The 23,631-nt window shown below is 47.2% G+C and overlaps 2 protein-coding genes across 4 annotated transcripts; both read left to right on the top strand.

Moving 5' to 3' along the window:
* Positions 1 to 1,453: 1,453 nt before the first annotated feature.
* On the top strand, positions 1,454 to 8,841 carry LOC121093776 (golgin subfamily A member 2-like). Its single transcript, XM_040606626.1, has 6 exons — positions 1,454 to 1,729; positions 2,748 to 2,870; positions 3,252 to 3,332; positions 7,268 to 7,306; positions 7,817 to 7,879; positions 8,122 to 8,841. Exons 1-6 carry the CDS (start codon positions 1,454 to 1,456, stop codon positions 8,221 to 8,223), a joined length of 684 nt encoding a protein of 227 aa, XP_040462560.1. The 3' UTR covers positions 8,224 to 8,841.
* Positions 8,842 to 9,547: 706 nt separating this feature from the next.
* LOC121094292 (golgin subfamily A member 2-like) lies at positions 9,548 to 19,860 on the top strand. 3 transcript variants are annotated; one of them, XM_040607669.1, is made up of 8 exons: positions 9,548 to 9,588; positions 9,838 to 9,979; positions 16,244 to 16,337; positions 16,995 to 17,101; positions 17,646 to 17,704; positions 17,954 to 18,095; positions 19,428 to 19,535; positions 19,634 to 19,860. In XM_040607669.1, the coding sequence occupies exons 2-7, from the start codon at positions 9,854 to 9,856 to the stop codon at positions 19,512 to 19,514; spliced, it is 615 nt and encodes a 204-aa protein (XP_040463603.1). In that variant the 5' UTR covers positions 9,548 to 9,588; positions 9,838 to 9,853; the 3' UTR covers positions 19,515 to 19,535; positions 19,634 to 19,860. The 3 variants fall into 3 exon arrangements, with proteins under 3 accessions (XP_040463603.1, XP_040463605.1, XP_040463606.1); XM_040607671.1 differs by lacking the exons at positions 9,548 to 9,588; positions 9,838 to 9,979 and adding exons at positions 12,555 to 15,430; positions 15,939 to 16,001 and having other exon boundaries at positions 16,244 to 16,672; XM_040607672.1 differs by lacking the exons at positions 9,548 to 9,588; positions 9,838 to 9,979 and having other exon boundaries at positions 16,048 to 16,672.
* The last annotated feature ends 3,771 nt before the right edge of the window (positions 19,861 to 23,631 follow it).

The raw sequence follows: 23,631 nt of genomic DNA, 5'->3' as shown, positions 1-23,631 counted from the left end.
TCCCCCCAGCCCGCGCAGGGCCTCACCGCGGACCTGCAGCCGGCCGCGCCGCTCCGCCGGCCGCCACCGGAGGCCCTGGCAGAGCAGGGGGGCGCCGCGTCAGGGGCCGGGCCGCGCCGCCTCAGCGCAGGCCCGGCCCGCGGCGGGGGCGGGGCAGCGGGGGGTACCGAAATCTCGGAATGAAAAACTTCCCGACACCGATGTGAGGGAGAGAAGCAGACACTTCTTTATGGACGGCCGGGTGCGTGAGTGAGTCCTCTCCCGATCAACGCACACCGAGCTTCGACATCGTACACCTCATCCAGGACTGAGTCATGCATCTGCAGTAAGTATTCATGCATGAACATACTATTTCCCCAAAATAATTAACAGACTCTCGCTTCGTATGTTAATCAGCTTCTCAGTCCTTCGCGCCTGCGCAAATCCTTCCAAGAATTGTGGGCAGGGGTCTGCGGGACGTGGGCAGTGGTCTCTGGGAGGAAGGCCATAGGTCTTCCTCACGGGGTCCTTTTCACCTTTTGCCTGGTATGTGATGGTCTTGCAAGTCTGCAGTGTTCTTATCGGCCCGAGCTAATGGATGTCCCTGTCGACCATCTGGTCCTTCGGCTTGTTTCTTTTACTCGCTCCCTCTAGATAACTTATAAGCAGGCCCCTTGTCAGAGAAAGTTAGAGAAACGGACTCCTTCTTTCGCTAGCTCTTTCATTAATCATTTCTTTCAAACTATGGTTCCATGACCTGATTACTAGACCGACATTCTTTGCGTAAATATATTTACCCGTAACTGATTGTCCCCATTCCATACCATTTCTTTATACCGCTATTATTAAAGTTCACGATTTCTTGGCAGGTAGCCACGAGTTGTTTCATTCGGTTGCTCTCAGTCCCTGGCCTTGGTACAGGGCTGTACGGAGGATTCCATAGCAGCTTTTGTTGTGCAACTGCTAGTTCCACTGAAATATATTTCTTATTCCTCTATAGTTCTGTGGAAATGATTTTATAAAATCAAATAAGGTTAGTTAATTCTAACCGTTAGCAAATCTGTTGCTAACAGATCGGGGCGGGCGGGACCCGCTCGGCCAGGGCTGCCGCCGCCCGCCGGGCCGGCCGGGTGCGCGCGGGGCCGGCCGGGAGCGGCAGGCGCGGGCGCGCCGCGGGGCACGCTGGGAAGTGGAGTTTCCCAGCGACAGGGCCCACTGTGCCGTCAGCGCTGGGGAACAAACTGTCTCCTGTGAAGCTGCAGGTGAGGTTTGGGTGGGGCACGACGGGCCAGTCAGGTGTCACCCGAGCAGCGGGCAGTGCCGACTGTCACCCGAGCAGCGGGCAGTGCCGACTGTCACCCGAGCAGCGGGCGGTGCGGGCTCTCAACACGGGGAGCAGGCACTGCAAGGTGGCACCGGCTCCTCCAGTCCCTGCAGTAAAAGCAGAGCTACCGGGCCCGGCAACCTCGAGGCGATGGAGCCCGGCCGCGAGCCCGAGGCGGTGGAGCCCGGCCACGAGCCGCAGCCCGGCGCCGTGCCGGAGCCGGTGGAGCCCGGCCATGAGGCGGGGCCCGGCGATGGGCCGGGCACGTCGCGGCACGGCGATGGGCCGGGCCTCCAGGACGGCAGCGCAGGCTGGGCGGGCCCTGGCTGCTGCCGCCCGCGGTGGGCGAAGCCAAGGCGGCGCAGGCGCGGGGAGGCCGTGGCGGACGGCCGCAGGCGGAGCAGGCTGGCGGCGGGCAAGGAGAAGGTGAGGGGCGGCGGGGGCCGGGGCGGGCCGGGCCGGCGGTGCCGTGGGTCCGCCGGGTTCGGTTTGGCGGTTTTCCCTCCCCCTGGCCTCCCCCACACCCTTTTTTGGGGGTTTTTGGTCTCATGTTACTTATTTCCCCGGCCGCGGCGTCGGCGGCGTATGTGAAAGTCCTGGGGAGGGGAAAGTGTCCTGGAGCGGTTCGGGCTTCCATTTTGGAATTCTGCCAATAATGGGTCCTTCTTTCCCCACCTGGAGGCCGAGGCGCGGCGCGGCCCGGCCCGGCCCGGCGGGGGGCCGGAGGGCGGGCTGCGGGCTGGGGAAGCGGGCGGTTGACCGAACTGCCTGGGGCTCGCTTGCCTGGGGGCTTCACCCTGCTGGAGCACAAACGATTCGGCTCGGGAGACCTCGCCGAATTCAAGCGAACGGCTTATCCGACTAGCTTTTCCGGGGTGAAGTGGGTGTGATTGAAAAATGAGTTGTAGGTTGCTTCTCCCCTTAGTTCACAGTGACTACGCTGCTTGTATTAACATGGCATTTGTCTGTAAGGACTGCAATTTTCCTTCTCAAAGTCTTTCACAGAGTGGGAGATCTTACTGTCAGGTGCTGATGTTTCACTTAACATTCAGATTTCATTGCCCTTTACTCGTTTTTCCTCAATGCTCTTAGTTAGAACCCTAAAAAAACCCCACCCCAAGATACTTCTTTTCATCTCCTTTTAGTTGCAGGATGGAGTGTCAAGTCGTTTCCCAGCAACTCTTAGCTGTGTACAAAAGTTGAACGTTTGCAGCTCTGAGCCTCTTGTCGTAAACGCATCACATTAGATCTTACTTTAGCCTTTTTTTTGGACGTGTTTTGATTTTTATTTTTCTTCCCCCCCGGGCGACAAACTCATTGAAGAGCGTTTCTCTTGTCCTTACACTTGGTCTTTTTACCCAGTGGAGTTGGGGCTGGGGGGTTGACATCATTCTCACAGAAGGCATGTTCTGTTTGGATTTCAGCTTATTATTATTTTTCACAGCTGAAGGAGTATCGGCAGAAGAAGAGCCCTGGAGCAGCTGCAGCAAGTAAGGAAAACCGCAAAACTAAAGGAGACGGTCGACCTGAGACTCCCCCGGGCGATGACCAGCAGCCTCCAGAGAACGTGAGTGCCTCGGTCTTTGTCCCAGCTCACTTGCTACCTCCTTGTTCTTTGGTTTTCTGAACAACGTGACTAGAGCCGGGAAATGGTTATGCGGGTGTAATAGATGGCTGGCGCAGCTGCCTGTATCGCCAGCACGCGGAGCGTGCCACAATAGTTAGCAGCTACCGCTGCTGGAAGGTGCACACTAGAGCTCAGGGTACGTGCCAAAGCCGCGTCTGATCATGCGGTGCTGTCACGCAGCCCTGGGTGTGCCCAGAGCTGCTGCTTTGAGCTGCGTGCTCCTGGCCAGCCGGATGATGCCGGTTTCTTTGGCTACCTTCGATTGACACTTTCTCTCTGTCCTTTTCTGAGCCGTTTCCCCTTTTCTTTCACCTCCTTCAGATTCTGAACATTCTGAAGGTGCCGGTGTCAGACCTGAAGCGCTCCAATGGGGTAGCCATACCCTCATTGGACAGGAGGAAGGTGAGGCAGTGCTCGTGTCCCTCGCAGTGACTCGCTCTCCCTACTGCATGCTTCAGGTTCTGTTTACGCTGGCCTCGATTTCTTGGGTGGAGCCTTGTCCTGACATAGCCCCTCTCAGTTGCTTGAGTTTTGTTGCTGTTTTTATTATCATGGAGCTAGTTGATACCATGCGTTGCCATTGCTCGTAAAGTGCTTGCGCCCTTCTGGTTTGTGTCGAACTGAACGTGTGAAAAAGTGAACCTTGTCAAAACCTCCTCCGCGAGACAGCTGAGCTTTGAGGAAAAGGAGGAGTGTGGGGCGAGGCGATAAACTAACTGAACTGCCGAGGGCAAGCGCAGTAGGGAGAGGTAGTGTTTTCTTGGTCTGTATTTCTCCCGCTGTGCGTGTCGTTGCTGTATTCCCTAGGGCCTTGTTTCTGAAGGGCATGACTCTGCTGATCTGCAGGCAAGCAGCTGCCCTGAGGAAGCTGTCTAGTTATTCCTGCCAACCCATTTTACAACAGGCGATGAAACTTGCGCCGGGGATGTACAGTCTGGCAAGTTCCAGTACTGGGTTTAAATAGGTTTAGGCAGGAAGTCGGATCCTTTGAGTCAAGCGTTTACAGGCTTTAGCATCTTCACGTTGCCAGGCTTCTGAAGAGGAAAGGGCAGGACCTATGCCGATAAGCAATAGAAACGTGTTCAGGCACAAACATAAAACCCCAGCCTTTTTAAAACAATTCTTTTCAGGCAGTTTATTTAAATGGAAGGCTTGCTCAAATTGTGATAGAAGCTCAGGGAAGTCAAATTTGGTAGCCCAGAATTGTCTTCCGCTGTTGCTGTGGCAAAGCTCTGATTTTCGTTTCACTTGCGTCATTTTGGTAGCTTATTTTCCTACCGTTGTTTCAGTTCAGTTGTCATAAAGTAACTCCTGTTTACTACATATCCGTGTGTCTCTTATCAATAAGCGTAACTATAGTAATCACCAGGGGTACCGGTTAGATGCAGTGAAACCTGCAAGACGGAATGGAGTTCACTCTGATTTGCCTTTGTATTCCTTTTGTCCTATTAATTCTCTTGATATTTGATGTGGAGCTTTAAGCAGTCAGCTCAAGAAAACACTCCTGGATCTCAGCGGTGTCTGCAGTCATCCTACTGAACAATATGATATTTAAGCACTGAGAAGCAAAAAATCCTGGTTTAGAACGTAAACTTTCAGCAGTGGGAAGAAAAGCTGAGTGGGATGAACGGACAGCATGTATTTGTGGAAAGATGTATTCTTGATTTAGTGGAAAAGAATGGGAAGTCAACCTGCATCATTGACATTAGCTTGTCGCAGGGGGAGTCTGCATCTATCCTTACCCAGAAAAGGATGTTTTCTCTGTGTGGTACTTTGGAGTGAAAGGTGCTGTAAGGAGTATTATTGTGATAGTCAGTTCTTACTTAGTAGTGACTTGTTGCCGTGGGGAATAAAACTGGCTGACTTGACTGCTTTGCTTGTAGTCTACATCATATGTGAATGGAGAAAGTGCTGTTTCTTCCACAAATATTAAGGAAATGGAAGGAGGTTGTTCTCAGTGTCGTCGTCGTCCCCGTCCCCCCGCCCCCTTTCTTATTTGCTACTGTTGATAACTTACTGGGACTCTGCTTTCGGCAGTGTTAGCGAGACCTAATTGAATGCACAGTTCTCGTTCACTGCTGTCTAGTGTTGTCTTGTGCTATCATCGGGTAGTTGTGATCAACACTGGGAGGCAGGTATCGGAGGTGTTTCCAGTTTGGGGACTGGGGATAAGCTGGCTTCCGTGCAGCTGCCGTTCTTATTTCTGAGTCACTGTTAGGTCAAAATGAAGCCTTGGCAGAATGGATAAAATGTGTTGATGTCTCAGCTGCTTTTGTTGAAACGGCAGATTTTTGTTTTGTTTGGAGAATCTGGTTATCACAGTTTGATAGGATTTATTTTGCTGTCCTTTTTAATTACTGCTTTTTTCCTCCCCTCCTCCTCTTCTGCTCCTTCCTTTTTCTCCTGTCTGCATGTGCCCATCAGACACGTTACCGGGAGCTGGCAGTAGCCCTGGATTCCAGCAATCTTAACGAACAAGCAGTTCGTTACACAGATAGAGGAGTTGGTAAGAAACAATCCAACCAACCAGTCTGACATGGTCCTCGCTGCTCCTCCAAGCTCTTTGGGTGTCTGCAGAGTTATGGGTTCTCTCCTAGTGCCACAAGGAAGGCTGCTTACACAGCACTCTGTAGGGAACAAAATGAGCTGCACGGAAAACCTGTTCAGCGGCCTTAGACGTTGAGCCCCTTGTGAATGTATTGGCTCAACTGAGGAACAAGAAACAGAGTTTTGTTGTTTCCATTTAAGTGTGCTCTGCTGATCTCATCAGGCTTTCCCTGGATGATAAGCATCCTGATAAAACAGCTATTTCTGCGCCTGGTCCGAATCCTTGAAACACACAATTCTGGTGCTGGCAGCAGTGTGAAAAGCTGTTTCTGCAGGTGGTGCTGCTGGTCTAACGATATCGGCAGAGTGGGAGCAGTAGGCCTGAGAGGGTCTGGGGCTGGTTTCTGATCATATCCTCAGCTTCTCTTGGCACGCTGAGTGAACTGCTTTGTCCTGTGGCCTGCATGGATTCCCGCTGCAGCTTTTCAGCCTTCAGCTTTAACACTGCAAGAAATGCAGCCAAGTGGACTTGTTTCGGTCTGAAAAGAGCCTTTCTTGTGTGAAATGCTTTTCCCCATTTTGTTCCTCTGTAAAAGTACACTTTTTGCAGCAAGGTTCAGCATTTCCCGGTGTACGCCGTGACCCCCCCTTGTTGTTTTCCTTTGGGCTTTGGGTTATTTTTGTTCCATTCTGTTTCTTTTTGTGTTTTAGCTGGGCTGCAGAGGAACTTGGCATAGTGCGTTGCCCACCCAAGATTCTCCTTGTTTGCCTGCTTTTACGCCGGCCTGCAGCTGTGTAGGGCCTTTGCTGCATTTGTGGTCTTGCCTTTGCTTTTGCTGGTTATGTTGTGCATGGGCATTGCTAGAATCAAAACCTGTCACTCATCGCTCTTCCATCTGTAGTCATCTTTCAAAATGCATTGAAGTAGTAGCAGTAGTAGTAAAGAAAGAGCTTGGACAATGCTCATTCTTTGGGAAGGCAAAAAAGTCCTGCGTATGTAGTTAGTTGCGAGGCATCTGTGAAGAAGCTGTCAGGGAGACAACAAGCAAATAGCAAACGCAGCAGCACAGTTGTGTGGCGGCCTGGGTAGGCAGCTGCCACCTTTGTCTCCTTCACCTCATATCTAAAGGTGCATTACCAACGGACAACAAATCTCCAAATACTTCACCGCTAAGATGGAAATGGGCTAGGACAGAATTACCCCTTCTCTTTGTATCTGGCTTCAGCCCTCCCATACCACCTCCTGCAGAAGTCTGCCAACACCAGTGCGGCTCTGCGTGACTTAAGGCCAGCTCTTCAGTGGAATAAAGGTCTGAGGTCTCAGTTAAAGGAAAAGACTACGTTTTTGTTTGGGGTTATTGGTTGGTTGGTTTTTTTATTTATTTATTGGTGGTGTTTTTTTTTTAAAACCCCCAGCATTTCTGCCGATCATCCCAATACACCAGGATTACTGCCGTCAGTTGCACAGATGTGGGGATGCGAGTTTAACTGAAGTTGGTAGATGCTCAGATGTAGACATGGAGGGGTTTCAGCAGCGGTGTTGGAGAACAACTGTGGCAATCTACTGAGCGATGAAAAAGATGCCTGGCATATGAAGTACATTAGTGAAGGCAGCTCCAGATCTCGTATTTTTAATAGCTAAGATGAACTTCCTAGTCCTCTACAGAAAGGACAGTGGAAATTCTGTTTGCGTGAATTGGGCATGTGTCCTACTTTGTTGAAGTGAAAATGTGTTTCAGATGTGTGAGAGTATTTTCTCTTGATACTGGTGCATCACTTTTCTTCCACAGAAAGAGCAGAGCCAGGAGGCAGTGGATCAGCTGGAGAAGGTAAAGTGTGTCCTGGTTTTGGATAGGCAGAAAAATAGTATCTCTTCCTTGGCGGCGTAGAGAGTCTAGTGGGCTGTGGCCCAGGCACGTGTGGTCTTGTCTTATGTTAGATTCAGTTTCATTTGTAGCGTAGGGTTGAATAATTTGACTTGATGAGTTAGGCCTGCCTGGCAGGTAGCGTTCTTATTTTGACACAAGCGAACGTTTAAATACTCAGGTATTAGAGGAGTGTGGTGGAGGCAGGGGAATACAAGTCCTTGCCAGTAGCTTGCTTCCAAGCACTACTGTTTTTATGCTAGCAGCGATGGTGCTGTGCTGTTACTGCCAATCTAGGATGGATAAATAGTGAAGGCGTTCAAATAACGCAAGGCTGAAGTATGTCTTTAAAAAGACTGCTGTCGTTTCGATGCTGCAAGTACTACCAATGTATCACTGCTTTTTTAGTTTGACACAAAACAAGGGTTACCCATCTATGTTTTTGTGCTAAATAGGCATCATTTCTTTATACAGGAAAAGAAGGAGTTGGAAAAGAAATTTTCTGAAGAGCAAGCCGCGCTGAGGAAACAGCTACGGGTAAGGCAGAGCCTCCATTACAGTAACACTACCTGCCTTCTGCTGTTCTCTGGATTACTGACCATTCGTAGTCTTTACTCGGGAAGCCACGAGCGCGTTCCTTCAGGAAAACTGGCAGTCAGCCCGACTGTGCTTAACTGCACGAGCTCTTTACCTTTACTGAGTTAGCCTTTTGTGGCAACAGTGATGTTGCAATTACAAGCAAAGAAGTTTTGTGCTGAGCCGATTTTCCTTTCCCAAAGGTTCGTATCCAGACTACTGGAATTGTAGCTTCTGAGAAGTCTAAGTTGCAGGCGGCACTTGCACGTACTCAGCAAGCTGCAGGGAAGAAATCAGGTAATTGACTGTGGGCACTCCAGCTCAAGCTGTTGGTCAAAGTGTGAATTTCAAGCCAGAGGCATGACAGTTGCTGGCAGCCAGCTCACAGCAGTGGCCGACTCCTCGGTGGGCAATAGTGGGCACCATCGCTGCCTCTGTCCCCCGAGCTGCCCCCAAGTGGGAGCATGTTGATCCCATGGCAGTTGAGGTTCTCTTGTGCATCGCTAGAGCCTTGTCAGCCCTGTTCAGCCCCGGTGACTACCCCAGGCTGCTCCTTTCTGACTTTCTTCTGATCCTTTTAAAACTTAGTTCCCTTTTCGCCACCCTCACTCCCACACAGCTATCGCGTAAAGGTAGGTTTTACCCGAGCCCTTCATTCTGAACCAAGTTTGAGCAACAACTTCTATTAGAAAGAAAGATCCCAACCAACATATTGCCTATTCTGCAGGGGAAGTTTCATCATCTCCCTCAAAGTGAGGATGGTAGTTACCGAGAGCTTTACTGCCCAGAGCTGCTAGTGAGCCACCTGTAGAGCCAGGGGCGGAACCAGGTCTGCTGACTTGCAAAGCTCTGTGCTGCCTTAAGAGCTTGTTGACAAAGCAGAAAGTGCTGTTTAGCAGTTCCAAAAAGCCCTTCGTGGTCCAGCCTCAACTCACTCTGTTCTGACTTGTTCAGGAGAAGCCGAGAGCCTTGCTGATCTTTTATGTTCATCGCGCGAGAGGGAATTGGAGCTGGAACGCACTTTGGCCTACGTCTCCCTGCAGCAGAAACAGGCAGAGAAGGTAAGAGTCACCTCTGCTTATGCTTCACCAGCAGCTCTGCCTTTGGCTATTTGCTTGTCAGTACACTAACGCAAAGTCTGTAGTCCCTGCTCGGAGAAGAGGCAGAAATTAACATTCTGAATTGTTAATTAACCTTGTAAAGCCCTGTGTTCTCCATTGTCAAGGCAAACTTCATTCAGGTTTCTGTGACCACTAATCATATGGTCCGGTTGCTGTCTTCAGATCCGGCACCTTACTTCATTAGTCTTGCCAGCTCCACGCAACAGAAGCGCCACCGAGACCTTGTCTCAGGAGGGTCTCCGTCAGGCAGACACTTCAGTATTGATATTCATCCAGAAGTCTGCAGAAAGGACCTCACGTTCAGTTAGTAGCATCGCGTTTGAAAAGGCTGAGCAGATTTATTCCTGGCAAATTCAGGAGGTTCTAAGCAACCTGTCGTGAAGGATTTTGCCAAAGTTCTGATGCTTTCCAGTTCAGCTGATGTGCTAAAGGTGAAGTATTTTGCTGAAGTCTGCAGCTGAATCATTCATTTCTTTTTTTCTGCAGCGTAATGAAGAGTTAATGAAGGAGCAAAAACACCTGAAAGAAAGAGGAGCTGTGCAAACAAAGGTAAGTCCATCTGCTGCTTGTTACTGCAGAGTAACACTGCTCTTCCCGGTAGAGCCACAACACATCACAAGGGGCATGCACCACAGGTGGTGACTTGGGAGGTTGGATATTCAGCTTAAAAAAAGTGACTGGATGTGATGTTTCTGTGATTCTAAGTGTTACGACTAGCTGGATTGTAAATTTATGACATGTACTTGCCCGGACCCATAGTACATACAGTGATGCTGCTTTAATTTTGGTTTGTTTCAGGAAAAGCAGTGAGGAAATGAAGCTGCAGAATTCGAAGCTGTCACAGAAGTTTCGCGGCCTGGTTTCCCAGGACTCAGCCTTGGACTTATATATAAAGGATTTGCGTAAGAAACTGGAAATGGCTGAACAGAGGATCCAACAGGTGCCCATACTGCTTCCAGGCTGTGAGGGTAGATCACACTGACCGTTGTAAGACTGTGCTTCTGATAGTGGGGGCAAGGCTTAACTCTTGTTCTGAAAGGAAGGCACAAAACCCCATCAAGGCATCCTCTTGGTCAAAGGCCTTCAGCGAGGCCTCTGAGGAACAGAAGGTCTGTTTGAAGGAGCTGGAGCAGGAGGCTGAAAGCTGTTGTGACGCTGGTCTGCGAAAAGAATGTTCTGCAATATGAGAGGGTGACTGAACATACAGCGCGTGACAATACGAAGACTTTTCCTGCTTTGTATCTGTTTGGCATTTTGGTTACGCAGCTGTCTCGTGGTCTCACTGAGAAGCCAGTTGAATAGGGGTGGTGTTTGTACCCACCCTTGCAGAAGGTGAATTGGACAACGGTAACTTGAAGGTCAGCTGGGGAAAGTTAAGAGAAGCAGCCAGTTAGGAAGGGAATTCAGGAAGCCAGCTGTTAGCAGTTCAGAGAGCAAGCCGGTGTGAACCTGAGCCTGTGAGGGAAGAAACTGCTCTTTTGTTTATTTTTGGGTTTGTTTTTTTTTTCCTCCCCAGTCAGTGGCTTAAGTTACCCTTGAAATAAAGGCAGCTGCTCCTCTTCTGGGAAAAGTACTGTGTGCCAACTGACATGCTCCAGACATTGGCTTTAAATTCCTGACGTGTTTGACAACTTTTAAAATCACAAGCTTTTATACCATCTGATCTGGCTGTGTAATACAGACTCTGGAAATGCACAAAGTTTCTGAGCCCAGTTTTTTCTCCGCTGTCTTTTTCTTAGCACGGAGAGATGCATTTTGATCTGATTGGCTGTTATGTGGACCGTTGTGTCTGGGGTTTCAGAAATAATTTGTAAACTGATCTTTAATTGCAATATGTCATGACAGATTTCTTTTTCCAGTTGCCGTCTTGTAAAAATCCTGCGTCAGGAAAATGCTGTTCAGAAGCACACTTGACGCTAATAGGGCAGGAATGCTGATTGTTGGCATGAGCTGCTGCTGCCATTGGTGTCTTCATGCGAGGCAGACCCTTCCCATCTCAGCCACTTCAGCTTTCTTGGCTGTGAAACGCAGAAAGCCCAGCAAAATAGGACTCCGTGTGTGAAAGCAAATGGATCAAGCATGGCGTTCCAAGCTGAGCAGAATTACTAACTTTTTTTTGTTGTGTTATTAGAACCTCACAATGCATAATTTCCCGAGAAGTGTCTTGTTCCTAATTCTCTCTGTTTCCAACAAATCCAGCTGTTCAAGTAGTTTATTGAGTTGTTGGTTGTTTTTTTTTTTGATTTATTTCACAACTGATGGTGGAGGAAGAAGGAAGTTCTTGTGGTTAAGGCACATGACTGTTCTTTGCATCTTGAAGCGTTAAGCAAACAGAATGTCTGGACCGGAAGAAATGAAGGAAACATTTTTGACATGTACTGGTGAAGGTATTCCTCTTGTCCATCTGATGTTTCATGTTGAGGAGTGTTTGAACCAATAAGGGTGAGGTGACCTGTAGCTGGAAGAAGTAAGGGAATTCCTGACCTTCCTAGAAGCACCTAACATACGTTTTCCCTTGAGAGCACAAGTATCTGTCCTGCTAAAAAGAAACGGAGAAAATTCTGTTTGTTTCCCTCTGCAGTCTTCCACTTTATTGCTTTCCTTAAATGTCTTCACCGTTACCGTATTCTTGCTGCTCGATTCACGAGAAAAGTGCTGAGCAGGTAGACGGGGAATGCCAAGAGAGAGATTTCTTGTTTCCTGTGAAGTGCCAAGAAGGAAGCAACTGAAGTAAGAGGGAACCCTTGCAGGTGGCATTGCAAAGAGCTGTGATACATTGCTGGGGTTGAATGTTGAAAACGATTATCTCGTTTGTTTTGTGGTGTTTTTAAATTATGGCTTAGCAGAGCTGGATGATGAAATAATTTGCCATGAAACGCTAGAGCACTGCTCTGGGTCTTCATGGCGCTCTGATGCTGTACAAGATAAATGAAGTTGTCTGGTTCACGGTGGGTAGAGGAGTGGTCAGAGGCTGTTCATCCTCCCACGAAGGCTGGATGAGAACTTGCATTGCTGTCCAGGAACAGGTATTTGGCCCTTTTCCATTTGGTTTCTTCTAGTCATGGGATTCATCGCTCCATGAGGGCCACTGGCACCTGCTCCCAGCCACGCTGAGTTTGGCCTGTTCGTAAATGTCCTCCTTCTAAACTTGTGGTTCATAGCGTGCCGCACATCTCACCAAGTTTTAGAGGGAGCGTTTGAGTTTGACTCAAAAACTAAAAACCAAAAAGTTTTCAGGTAGTTGCTGACCTGTTCTTTTCTATCTTAATCTGCATCCAGCGATCTCCGTTTTCCCCAGATACATCCTGAAGGTAGCGCTTTTCAGAGCAGAGTGGCCACCATCTGGCTTTGCCCTCGCTCGCTTCTTGGTGCGTCCTTTGCCATTAATCTAGTGTGTGAACTTGAAGAGTTGGGTGACGTTACTGCCCCGTGTTCTCGGGTACAGCCTCGTTTTGATCCTTTTGTCCTGTTAATTCTCTTGATATTTGATGTGGAGCTTTAAGCAGTCAGCTCAAGAAAACACTCTTGGATCCCAGCGGTGTCTGCAGTCATCCTACTGAACAATATGATATTTAAGCATTGAGAAGCAAAAAATCCTGGTTTAGAACGTAAACTTTCAGCAGTGGGAAGAAAAGCTGAGTGGGATGAACGGACAGCATGTATTTGTGGAAAGATGTATTCTTGATTTAGTGGAAAAGAATGGGAAATCAACCTGCATCATTGACATTAGCTTGTCGCAGGGGGAGTCTGCATCTATCCTTACCCAGAAAAGGATGTTTTCTCTGTGTGGTACTTTGGAGTGAAAGGTGCTGTAAGGAGTATTATTGTGATAGTCAGTTCTTACTTAGTAGTGACTTGTTGCCGTGGGGAATAAAACTGGCTGACTTGACTGCTTTGCTTGTAGTCTACATCATATGTGAATGGAGAAAGTGCTGTTTCTTCCGCAAATATTAAGGAAATGGAAGGAGGTTGTTCTCAGTGTCGTCCCCGTCCCCCCGCCCCCTTTCTTATTTGCTACTGTTGATAACTTACTGGGACTCTGCTTTCGGCAGTGTTAGCGAGACCTAATTGAATGCACAGTTCTCGTTCACTGCTGTCTAGTGTTGTCTTGTGCTATCATCGGGTAGTTGTGATCAACACTGGGAGGCAGGTATCGGAGGTGTTTCCAGTTTGGGGACTGGGGATAAGCTGGCTTCCGTGCAGCTGCCGTTCTTATTTCTGAGTCACTGTTAGGTCAAAATGAAGCCTTGGCAGAATGGATAAAATGTGTTGATGTCTCAGCTGCTTTTGTTGAAACGGCAGATTTTTGTTTTGTTTGGAGAATCTGATTATCACAGTTTGATAGGATTTATTTTGCTGTCCTTTTTAATTACTGCTTTTTTCCTCCCCTCCTCCTCTTCTGCTCCTTCCTTTTTCTCCTGTCTGCATGTGCCCATCAGACACGTTACCGGGAGCTGGCAGTAGCCCTGGATTCCAGCAATCTTAACGAACAAGCAGTTCATTACACAGATAGAGGAGTTGGTAAGAAACAATCCAACCAACCAGTCTGACATGGTCCTCGCTGCTCCTCCAAGCTCTTTGGGTGTCTGCAGAGTTATGGGTTCTCTCCTAGTGCCACAAGGAAGGCTGCTTACACAGCACTCTGTAGGGAACAAAATGAGCTGCACGGAAAACCTGTTCAGCGGCCTTAGACGTTGAGCCCCTTGTGAATGTATTGGCTCAACTGAGGAACAAGAAACAGAGTTTTGTTGTTTCCATTTAAGTGTGCTCTGCTGATCTCATCAGGCTTTCCCTGGATGATAAGCATCCTGATAAAACAGCTATTTCTGCGCCTGGTCCGAATCCTTGAAACACACAATTCTGGTGCTGGCAGCAGTGTGAAAAGCTGTTTCTGCAGGTGGTGCTGCTGGTCTAACGATATCGGCAGAGTGGGAGCAGTAGGCCTGAGAGGGTCTGGGGCTGGTTTCTGATCATATCCTCAGCTTCTCTTGGCACGCTGAGTGAACTGCTTTGTCCTGTGGCCTGCATGGATTCCCGCTGCAGCTTTTCAGCCTTCAGCTTTAACACTGCAAGAAATGCAGCCAAGTGGACTTGTTTCAGTCTGAAAAGAGCCTTTCTTGTGTGAAATGCTTTTCCCCATTTTGTTCCTCTGTAAAAGTACACTTTTTGCAGCAAAGTTCAGCATTTCCCGGTGTACGCCGTGACCCCCCCTTGTTGTTTTCCTTTGGGCTTTGGGTTATTTTTGTTCCATTCTGTTTCTTTTTGTGTTTTAGCTGGGCTGCAGAGGAACTTGGCATAGTGCGTTGCCCACCCAAGATTCTCCTTGTTTGCCTGCTTTTACGCCGGCCTGCAGCTGTGTAGGGCCTTTGCTGCATTTGTGGTCTTGCCTTTGCTTTTGCTGGTTATGTTGTGCATGGGCATTGCTAGAATCAAAACCTGTCACTCATCGCTCTTCCATCTGTAGTCATCTTTCAAAATGCATTGAAGTAGTAGCAGTAGTAGTAAAGAAAGAGCTTGGACAATGCTCATTCTTTGGGAAGGCAAAAAAGTCCTGCGTATGTAGTTAGTTGCGAGGCATCTGTGAAGAAGCTGTCAGGGAGACAACAAGCAAATAGCAAACGCAGCAGCACAGTTGTGTGGCGGCCTGGGTAGGCAGCTGCCACCTTTGTCTCCTTCACCTCATATCTAAAGGTGCATTACCTACGGACAACAAATCTCCAAATACTTCACCGCTAAGATGGAAATGGGCTAGGACAGAATTACCCCTTCTCTTTGTATCTGGCTTCAGCCCTCCCATACCACCTCCTGCAGAAGTCTGCCAACACCAGTGCGGCTCTGCGTGACTTAAGGCCAGCTCTTCAGTGGAATAAAGGTCTGAGGTCTCAGTTAAAGGAAAAGACTACGTTTTTGTTTGGGGTTATTGGTTGGTTGGTTTTTTTATTTATTTATTGGTGGTGTTTTTTTTTTAAAACCCCCAGCATTTCTGCCGATCATCCCAATACACCAGGATTACTGCCGTCAGTTGCACAGATGTGGGGATGCGAGTTTAACTGAAGTTGGTAGATGCTCAGATGTAGACATGGAGGGGTTTCAGCAGCGGTGTTGGAGAACAACTGTGGCAATCTACTGAGCGATGAAAAAGATGCCTGGCATATGAAGTACATTAGTGAAGGCAGCTCCAGATCTCGTATTTTTAATAGCTAAGATGAACTTCCTAGTCCTCTACAGAAAGGACAGTGGAAATTCTGTTTGCGTGAATTGGGCATGTATCCTACTTTGTTGAAGTGAAAATGTGTTTCAGATGTGTGAGAGTATTTTCTCTTGACACTGGTGCATCACTTTTCTTCCACAGAAAGAGCAGAGCCAGGAGGCAGTGGATCAGCTGGAGAAGGTAAAGTGTGTCCTGGTTTTGGATAGGCAGAAAAATAGTATCTCTTCCTTGGCGGCGTAGAGAGTCTAGTGGGCTGTGGCCCAGGCACGTGTGGTCTTGTCTTATGTTAGATTCAGTTTCATTTGTAGCGTAGGGTTGAATAATTTGACTTGATGAGTTAGGCCTGCCTGGCAGGTAGCGTTCTTATTTTGACACAAGCGAACGTTTAAATACTCAGGTATTAGAGGAGTGTGGTGGAGGCAGGGGAATACAAGTCCTTGCCAGTAGCTTGCTTCCAAGCACTACTGTTTTTATGCTAGCAGCGATGGTGCTGTGCTGTTACTGCCAATCTAGGATGGATAAATAGTGAAGGCGTTCAAATAACGCAAGGCTGAAGTATGTCTTTAAAAAGACTGCTGTCGTTGATGCTGCAAGTACTACCAATGTATCACTGCTTTTTTAGTTTGACACAAAACAAGGGTTACCCATCTATGTTTTTGTGCTAAATAGGCATCATTTCTTTATACAGGAAAAGAAGGAGTTGGAAAAGAAATTTTCTGAAGAGCAAGCCGCGCTGAGGAAACAGCTACGGGTAAGGCAGAGCCTCCATTACAGTAACACTACCTGCCTTCTGCTGTTCTCTGGATTACTGACCATTCGTAGTCTTTACTCGGGAAGCCACGAGCGCGTTCCTTCAGGAAAACTGGCAGTCAGCCCGACTGTGCTTAACTGCACGAGCTCTTTACCTTTACTGAGTTAGCCTTTTGTGGCAACAGTGATGTTGCAATTACAAGCAAAGAAGTTTTGTGCTGAGCCGATTTTCCTTTCCCAAAGGTTCGTATCCAGACTACTGGAATTGTAGCTTCTGAGAAGTCTAAGTTGCAGGCGGCACTTGCACGTACTCAGCAAGCTGCAGGGAAGAAATCAGGTAATTGACTGTGGGCACTCCAGCTCAAGCTGTTGGTCAAAGTGTGAATTTCAAGCCAGAGGCATGACAGTTGCTGGCAGCCAGCTCACAGCAGTGGCCGACTCCTCGGTGGGCAATAGTGGGCACCATCGCTGCCTCTGTCCCCCGAGCTGCCCCCAAGTGGGAGCATGTTGATCCCATGGCAGTTGAGGTTCTCTTGTGCATCGCTAGAGCCTTGTCAGCCCTGTTCAGCCCCGGTGACTACCCCAGGCTGCTCCTTTCTGACTTTCTTCTGATCCTTTTAAAACTTAGTTCCCTTTTCGCCACCCTCACTCCCACACAGCTATCGCGTAAAGGTGGGTTTTACCCGAGCCCTTCATTCTGAACCAAGTTTGAGCAACAACTTCTATTAGAAAGAAAGATCCCAACCAACATATTGCCTATTCTGCAGGGGAAGTTTCATCATCTCCCTCAAAGTGAGGATGGTAGTTACCGAGAGCTTTACTGCCCAGAGCTGCTAGTGAGCCACCTGTAGAGCCAGGGGCGGAACCAGGTCTGCTGACTTGCAAAGCTCTGTGCTGCCTTAAGAGCTTGTTGACAAAGCAGAAAGTGCTGTTTAGCAGTTCCAAAAAGCCCTTTGTCGTCCAGCCTCAACTCACTCTGTTCTGACTTGTTCAGGAGAAGCCGAGAGCCTTGCTGATCGTTTACGTTCATCCCGCCAGAGGGTAGTGGAGCTGGAACGTACTTTGGCCTCCGTCTCCCTGCAGCAGAAACAGGCAGAGAAGGTAAGAGTCACCTCTGCTTATGCTTCACCAGCAGCTCTGCCTTTGGCTATTTGCTTGTCAGTACACTAATGCAAAGTCTGTAGTCCCTGCTCGGAGAAGAGGCAGAAATTAACATTCTGAATTGTTAATTAACCTTGTAAAGCCCTGTGTTCTCCATGGTCAAGGCAAACTTCATTCAGGTTTCTGTGACCACTAATCATATGGTCCAGTTGCTGTCTTCAGATCCGGCACCTTACTTCATTAGTCTTGCCAGCTCCACGCAACAGAAGCGCCACCGAGACCTTGTCTCAGGAGGGTCTCCATCAGGCAGACACTTCAGTATTGATATTCATCCAGAAGTCTGCAGAAAGGACCTCACGTTCAGTTAGTAGCATCGTGTTTGAAAAGGCTGAGCAGATTTATTCCTGGCAAATTCAGGAGGTTCTAAGCATCCTGTCGTGAAGGATTTTGCCAAAGTTTGATGCTTTCCAGTTCAGCTGATGTGCTAAAGGTGAAATATTTGGCTGAAGTCTGCAGCTGAATCATTCATTTCTTTTTTCTCCAGCATAACGAACAGTTAATGAAGGGTCTAGAAGACCTGAAAGAGGAGCTGTACAAACAAAGGTAAGTCCATCTGCTGCTTGTTACTGCAGAGTAACACTGCTCTTCCCGGTAGAGCCACAACACATCACAAGGGGCATGGACCACAGGTGGTGACTTGGGAGGTTGGATATTCAGCTTAAAAAAAGTGACTGGATGTGATGTTTCTGTGATTCTAAGTGTTATGACTAGCTGGATTGTAAATTTATGACATGTACTTGCCCGGACCCGTAGTACATACAGTGATGCTGCTTTAATTTTGGTTTGTTTCAGCAAAAGTAATGAGGTAATTAATCAGAAGAATTTAGAGCTGTCAGAGAAGATTCACTGCCTGTCTTCCAAGATCTCAGCTAAGGATTTGCGTATGGACGATTTGCATCAGAAACTGGAAATGGCTGAACAGAGGATCCAACAGGTGCCCATACTGCTTCCAGGCTGTGAGGGTAGATCACACTGACCGTTGTAAGACTGTGCTTCTGAGAGTGGGAGCAAGGCTTAACTCTTGTTCTGAAAGGAAGGCACAAAACCCCATCAAGGCATCCTCTTGGTCAAAGGCCTTCAGCGAGGCCTCTGAGGAACAGAAGGTCTGTTTGAAGGAGCTGGAGCAGTAGACTGAAAGCTGTTGTGACGCTGGTCTGCGAAAAGAATGTTCTGCAATATGAGAGGGTGACTGAACATACAGCGCGTGACAATACGAAGACTTTTCCTGCTTTGTATCTGTTTGGCATTTTGGTTACGCAGCTGTCTCGTGGTCTCACTGAGAAGCCAGTTGAATAGGGGTGGTGTTTGTACCCACCCTTGCAGAAGGTGAATTGGACAATGGTAACTTGAAGGTCAGCTGGGGAAAGTTAAGAGAAGCAGCCAGTTAGGAAGGGAATTCAGGAAGCCAGCTGTTAGCAGTTCAGAGAGCAAGCCGGTGTGAACCTGAGCCTGTGAGGGAAGAAACTGCTCTTTTGTTTATTTTTGGGTTTGTTTTTTTTTTCCTCCCCAGTCAGTGGCTTAAGTTACCCTTGAAATAAAGGCAGCTGCTCCTCTTCTGGGAAAAGTACTGTGTGCCAACTGACATGCTCCAGACATTGGCTTTAAATTCCTGACGTGTTTGACAACTTTTAAAATCACAAGCTTTTATACCATCTGATCTGGCTGTGTAATACAGACTCTGGAAATGCACAAAGTTTCTGAGCCCAGTTTTTTAGATTAAGAAAATAGGTTTTAATCAAACAAATAGTAAACATAAAATTGGTAGGGAGGAGCTGTCTAGCTCAGCCTGTTTTACAGGGCTAAAATCTAAGCTTTTTGATTTTAATCTCCTTCCCCCCTCCTCTTTTTTTTTTTTTTTTTTTTTTTTATTGAACATCACCGTGAGTTGGAGCACTTTAAGGTTGCAACATGGATCATGTGGCAGGTTACTATCAGGGGAAAGGCTATGCAGAAGCGGCGTGTTAACATTTTGCCATGACTTTTTGATTTTTCTTGGCAGTTGTCAAATCAGGCAGGGAGTCTGGATGCAAAGCAGCAGTTGCAGGTGGCGCTGGAGGAGAAGGGCAGGCCTGGAAACCCGGGTTGCTCAGGGCTTGTACGAAATGACATCCAGATCTTCATGTCTGTAAAGAAACTTGTGTGGCAGAAGAATGCAGCCTGAGCTTTGCGTTAACACTGGTTTCTTCAGGCTTTATCCCTGAAGCAGTCACTGCCAAATTTATTTAGCCAATATGATTTTCTTTGTGTTTTGTTTTGTTTTGAACAGCTCTCGGGGTCAGTTCCCCGGCTCCAGGCAGAAAGACATCAGTATGCAGAGAAACGGAAGGAGGTGCGGAGAATGTGGCAGCAGTAGGTGCAGCAGTTCTCTGAGCAGGTAACACCAGGGGCAGCGTCACAGCTGCTCTAGACAAACACAGGCAGGAGTGAATGCACCATGAACGTTGTTTTAACTTTTATGGTGTGGCCTTGCAGGTCCATGCAATGGCAGACGAGGAGGAGGAGCACATTGCCTGAGGAGACGATGACGTGGACTCCCGAGTTCAACCAGAAGACCTTTTATTAGTCCAGAACCCACGCTTATAATATCCTCGTTTGCTGTTCACGCGCCCCATACTAAATTATCATTGGTTAATCCATACTGTTCACACACGTCTTGGCTACATATAATTGGTTAATTACTAAGCTGCAAATGCACTGAACTTCTTGCCTTTTTTTCTCTCTTCTTTCTTATCTCTGTGGGTTTCATGTTCTCAGCCAGCCGCCGAGATGTGGCATCGCGCATCCGCCCTGGCCTTGCTTCATATCCCGTCTTCCTTCCAGGCGTTCAGCCAACCTTATCGTACTTTCTCTCTTCTTTAGCCTTCAAGGCCCTTCACAGGCATCGTGGCCTCCAGCACTGGCCATAAAGCTCTCTACACTTCCCCCGTCTTTATTTTGAGCAGAAACAACATTAGAGGTTAAACTACTTTTGAATCATGGGTCTTGTACAGTTCAGCATACAGGGAATAATGGTCAGTATAACTACAATTAGCAATAACAATATTCCTCCGCGTGTTGTAAACTCCTGCAACCGTCTGGTGGTTCCCCGAGACTTGAAAAGATTCCGCAACCAATCTCCCAAAAGTTCATGCCGTAAGCCCTGTGACATGTCCTTCAATTTTTGTAACTGACTGTGAATCGACGCGGAACGGCCCGGAAGGTTCATACAACACATTCCTTAGCGCTGTGCACTATAGGCTACTGCAGAGGAACGAAGCTGGGTTAATGAGCATTGATAACAGACAGCTGTGGGCTGGCTTCAGGGGCGGTGGGTTGGCTGGTGTAGACAAGGTGCAGCTGTGGCTGGTTCTGTGAAGCGGTTGGGCAGCCGAGGAAGAAGCAGAGAGGGTGAGCGTGCCCTGGATGAGGCGAGACTAGAAGGCAGCAGAGGGACTGCCCTGGAGAGTGTGATGGTAAAAGACCTGGTTGCAGCTGGCTCCTTTGGAGAGTGCTGCGACAGGCTACTCTCTGCTGTTCACTTGCCTTCCACAGGTGAGATCACATCCCTCCTTTCTTTGTGTCTCATGCTGGTTTCTTCTCGTGCTCCCTCAAAGTTATTTGACTCTTTGCTGCAGGTTCTCAGCTGCACATTATCAATGTCAAAACAACCCACTGTCTCTGTTCTCTACAATTCACCCCTGTTTGTGGTTTTTGGTTTTGTTTCTTTGTTGGTTTTTATTTTGTAAAAGGTTGCTTTACCATGTTATGGAGTTGTCTGCGGCGAATGAAGAGACGGGACGCAGCTTGATGCAAGCAAGTTGTCCATTTATTAGTGATTTTCTTACAATTATATACGTTTCTACCTTCTACATATTACACACTGATTGGTTAAATCTTAAGCGTAAAAAACACTGGTTGGTATTTAAGGCACACCGTTAGAACAATAGGAACTTATTAGTTTACCTTGCCATAGCAACAGTTTCTATTCCAAAGTTAGGGAGTTTCTTTCTACGCAGCTTTCTTGATTAACAACGTTACATATCGGCGCTATCCGTTCCCTTATCTGGCTACTTGTTTCTCTGTCCCTCTGGTTCCCTCCTCAACTGTAACGGCTCAGGGGTCCGCAGTTACCTTGTTCCTTTGTTCCCAGGGCTTGTGCCCTACGAGTTCTAACAAGTCTCTATTCATCAGGCTATCAGAACTTGGACTCTTGTCCTTGAGGCCTTGTCCTACAGTTGTCATCCCTTTTACTTTTGTTTTCTTTCTCACTACTTAATTACCAATTTTGGCCTTATTTTATGTGTACGTTTGTACATTTCAGTCGGGTTCTCAAAATGTTAAACTTGTTATCGGTGCGTTTCATGCAGAGGTCAACATACAGGTTTATGATTATTTATAAGAACGTGCAATAAGCTATGGAAGTTTTATGAAAATATTTTTCAGGAACTTCTAATCAAATAAATGAGCATGAGAAATTGTGTTTAACTTGTAAATTCTATATATAAGCTGTTAAGGAACATTTTCTATGCTAACGTGAAAAGATAAAACCTACTTAAAAGCTCTTGAAATCTTGCCCTTGGGCGAGTGTTCCCCTGTGCCTCCATTCTAAGGCATGGAAGTGGAAATTGTGTAGAGCAAAGTTTTACTTTAAATAACTGCTCAACTGTTACTGCTGCTTTTCAAAGAACCTGAAAGCATAGAGTGAAGACTTGGAACTAAACAAACAGCTGAATGGACACCTCTAGATTGTTACTGGAATTAAATGCAGAAGTTAACTATAAAAGTTTCTCAAAATGTTCTGGTTGCTTTGTGTTGGTTGTTTATATAGAGATAGATAGATAAAACTATACACAAACAGGGAAATAAAAAAATGCTTGCAAAAATAGGGAAAGATAGTAGTATACGGTATTTATAGCTTAGGCACCTTTTTTTAAAAAAAAAAAAAATTGTAGATAAAATATTACCTGAACATGCAGTACATCCACAACTCTGAATTCATACCGGTTTTGTAGTGTGATATAGTCCTGTATGAACCATAAATCAAATTCTACATGTTAAATCACTCTTCTCCATCGCTGTTGTCACGATCTTTGAGCTTCGTAGCAATGCCTAGGTCACAATCCTTTAGCTTAGGGAACTTCACCAGGTGAAAATGCAAGCATCTATTTCTAACACAAATTTGCAGAATGCAGTTTAGCCACAAGAGACTTGAGGGAGAGATAATGTGTTGTATGGTGTATAACCTATGAGAAGTGAGAAAATGGTGTTCCTGAAAGAAAACACTTCACTAGATCGTTACTTTGGAAGGGGTTTTGCACCTGCTATACTGCAAGAATACCCTAAGCAGTGATGTATCTTTGTGGACTTTGAGATATCTGTGTGATTAGGTTTAAACTTAACACGCAAACTGATTTCAAGTATCACTCTAGGCACAAGTGTGGGAAAGAGCATGCTGTCAGGACACAATCTTTCTCGCTTACGAGGTATCAAATGGTATGTTACTCAAGTTAAAGTCTAATTTGTACGACAACTTCATTTTCACCAAAGGAGTTGCAGTTAAGTACGCAAACTACTGCAGCTCAACTGAAGCTTCACCGCTGCAACGGAGTACAGAATGCTTTTCCCACCGACCTTAAAGGTTGTGGTGGTGGGGATGAAGGTGTGACAGATACTTGACTTCTAACCCAAAACGAATTGTCAGCTGTGTTAAATTCACCTGTACACAAAGAACACGTTATTCCTTCTGAGGCAACAGCTGAGGATTTGAACAGTCTCTTTTCACCTTGAGCTGTTCCCAGTTTAGAGGTTATGAAAAAAAAGAAATAACTCAAAAGGTATTCTGTCAATATGCTGATGCAGTTGCATGCTAAATTCTGGTCACACTGAAACAGAGTTATGTTCTAGCATTCATATATAGGTAGCACTCCATTACAACTTATGAACAAAATTCAGAAGTTCATCTTATCTCACGTTTCTTGGAATTCGATTAGGTTGCAGTCTTATTAAAGTCACTTTTTTTTTTTTTTTAATGCAGCCAGAGACACTTGACCGTAACAGAGAAGCCCGTATCAACATCTCTGAGCCCGGACACAAACCGCAGCTGCACGTACCACCAGGCTCAGGGCAGAGGTCATTCACGCAGTTACATAGCTATGTACCGCTACACGCGTGCAGACACCTATTTGTCACTAGATAACCGTGTTCGTCTTTCCTCCTCTCCTTCACAATACCTAGCTGTTCTCTCATCTCTTGTTAGGTCAGCCATTCCCCATTTTCCTCTCCTGTATATCGGGATGGGTTTCTCTTGCTGCTAAAAGCCGAACTGTGGACCTGTGAAGAGCAAGAGATGATGGCGTTCTCTTGGGCTGACGGAGATAACCTGGCTGGGTCCCAGCACTCACATGGAGCTGATGCCTCCATGGTCAGGGTCTGTCATGCGCCTGGGAAGCTGGGCTTCAGGGTGCTGGGGACTCCACCTCTTCTCTGCCACC

The sequence above is a fragment of the Falco naumanni genome, chromosome 9 (assembly GCF_017639655.2).
Source record: "Falco naumanni isolate bFalNau1 chromosome 9, bFalNau1.pat, whole genome shotgun sequence".
Lineage (NCBI taxonomy): Eukaryota > Metazoa > Chordata > Aves > Falconiformes > Falconidae > Falco > Falco naumanni.
Note: the sequence above shows the minus strand (reverse complement) of the source record. Positions and strands in the feature narration are given on the sequence as shown.

What these genes read in the sequence shown, in the direction of transcription:
- LOC121094292 (XM_040607669.1), top strand. Translation starts at nt 9,854, where the DNA reads ATGAAGCTGCAGAATTCGAAGCTGTCACAGAAGTTTCGCGGCCTGGTT. An exon ending in GAGGAGCTGTACAAACAAAG is followed by an intron (nt 17,705 to 17,953) that starts GTAAGTCCATCT and finishes GGTTTGTTTCAG; the next exon opens with CAAAAGTAATGAGGTAATTA. An exon ending in CTGAACAGAGGATCCAACAG is followed by an intron (nt 18,096 to 19,427) that starts GTGCCCATACTG and finishes TGTTTTGAACAG; the next exon opens with CTCTCGGGGTCAGTTCCCCG.
- LOC121093776 (XM_040606626.1), top strand. Translation starts at nt 1,454, where the DNA reads ATGGAGCCCGGCCGCGAGCCCGAGGCGGTGGAGCCCGGCCACGAGCCG. An exon ending in TGGCGGCGGGCAAGGAGAAG is followed by an intron (nt 1,730 to 2,747) that starts GTGAGGGGCGGC and finishes TATTTTTCACAG; the next exon opens with CTGAAGGAGTATCGGCAGAA. An exon ending in ACCAGCAGCCTCCAGAGAAC is followed by an intron (nt 2,871 to 3,251) that starts GTGAGTGCCTCG and finishes CACCTCCTTCAG; the next exon opens with ATTCTGAACATTCTGAAGGT.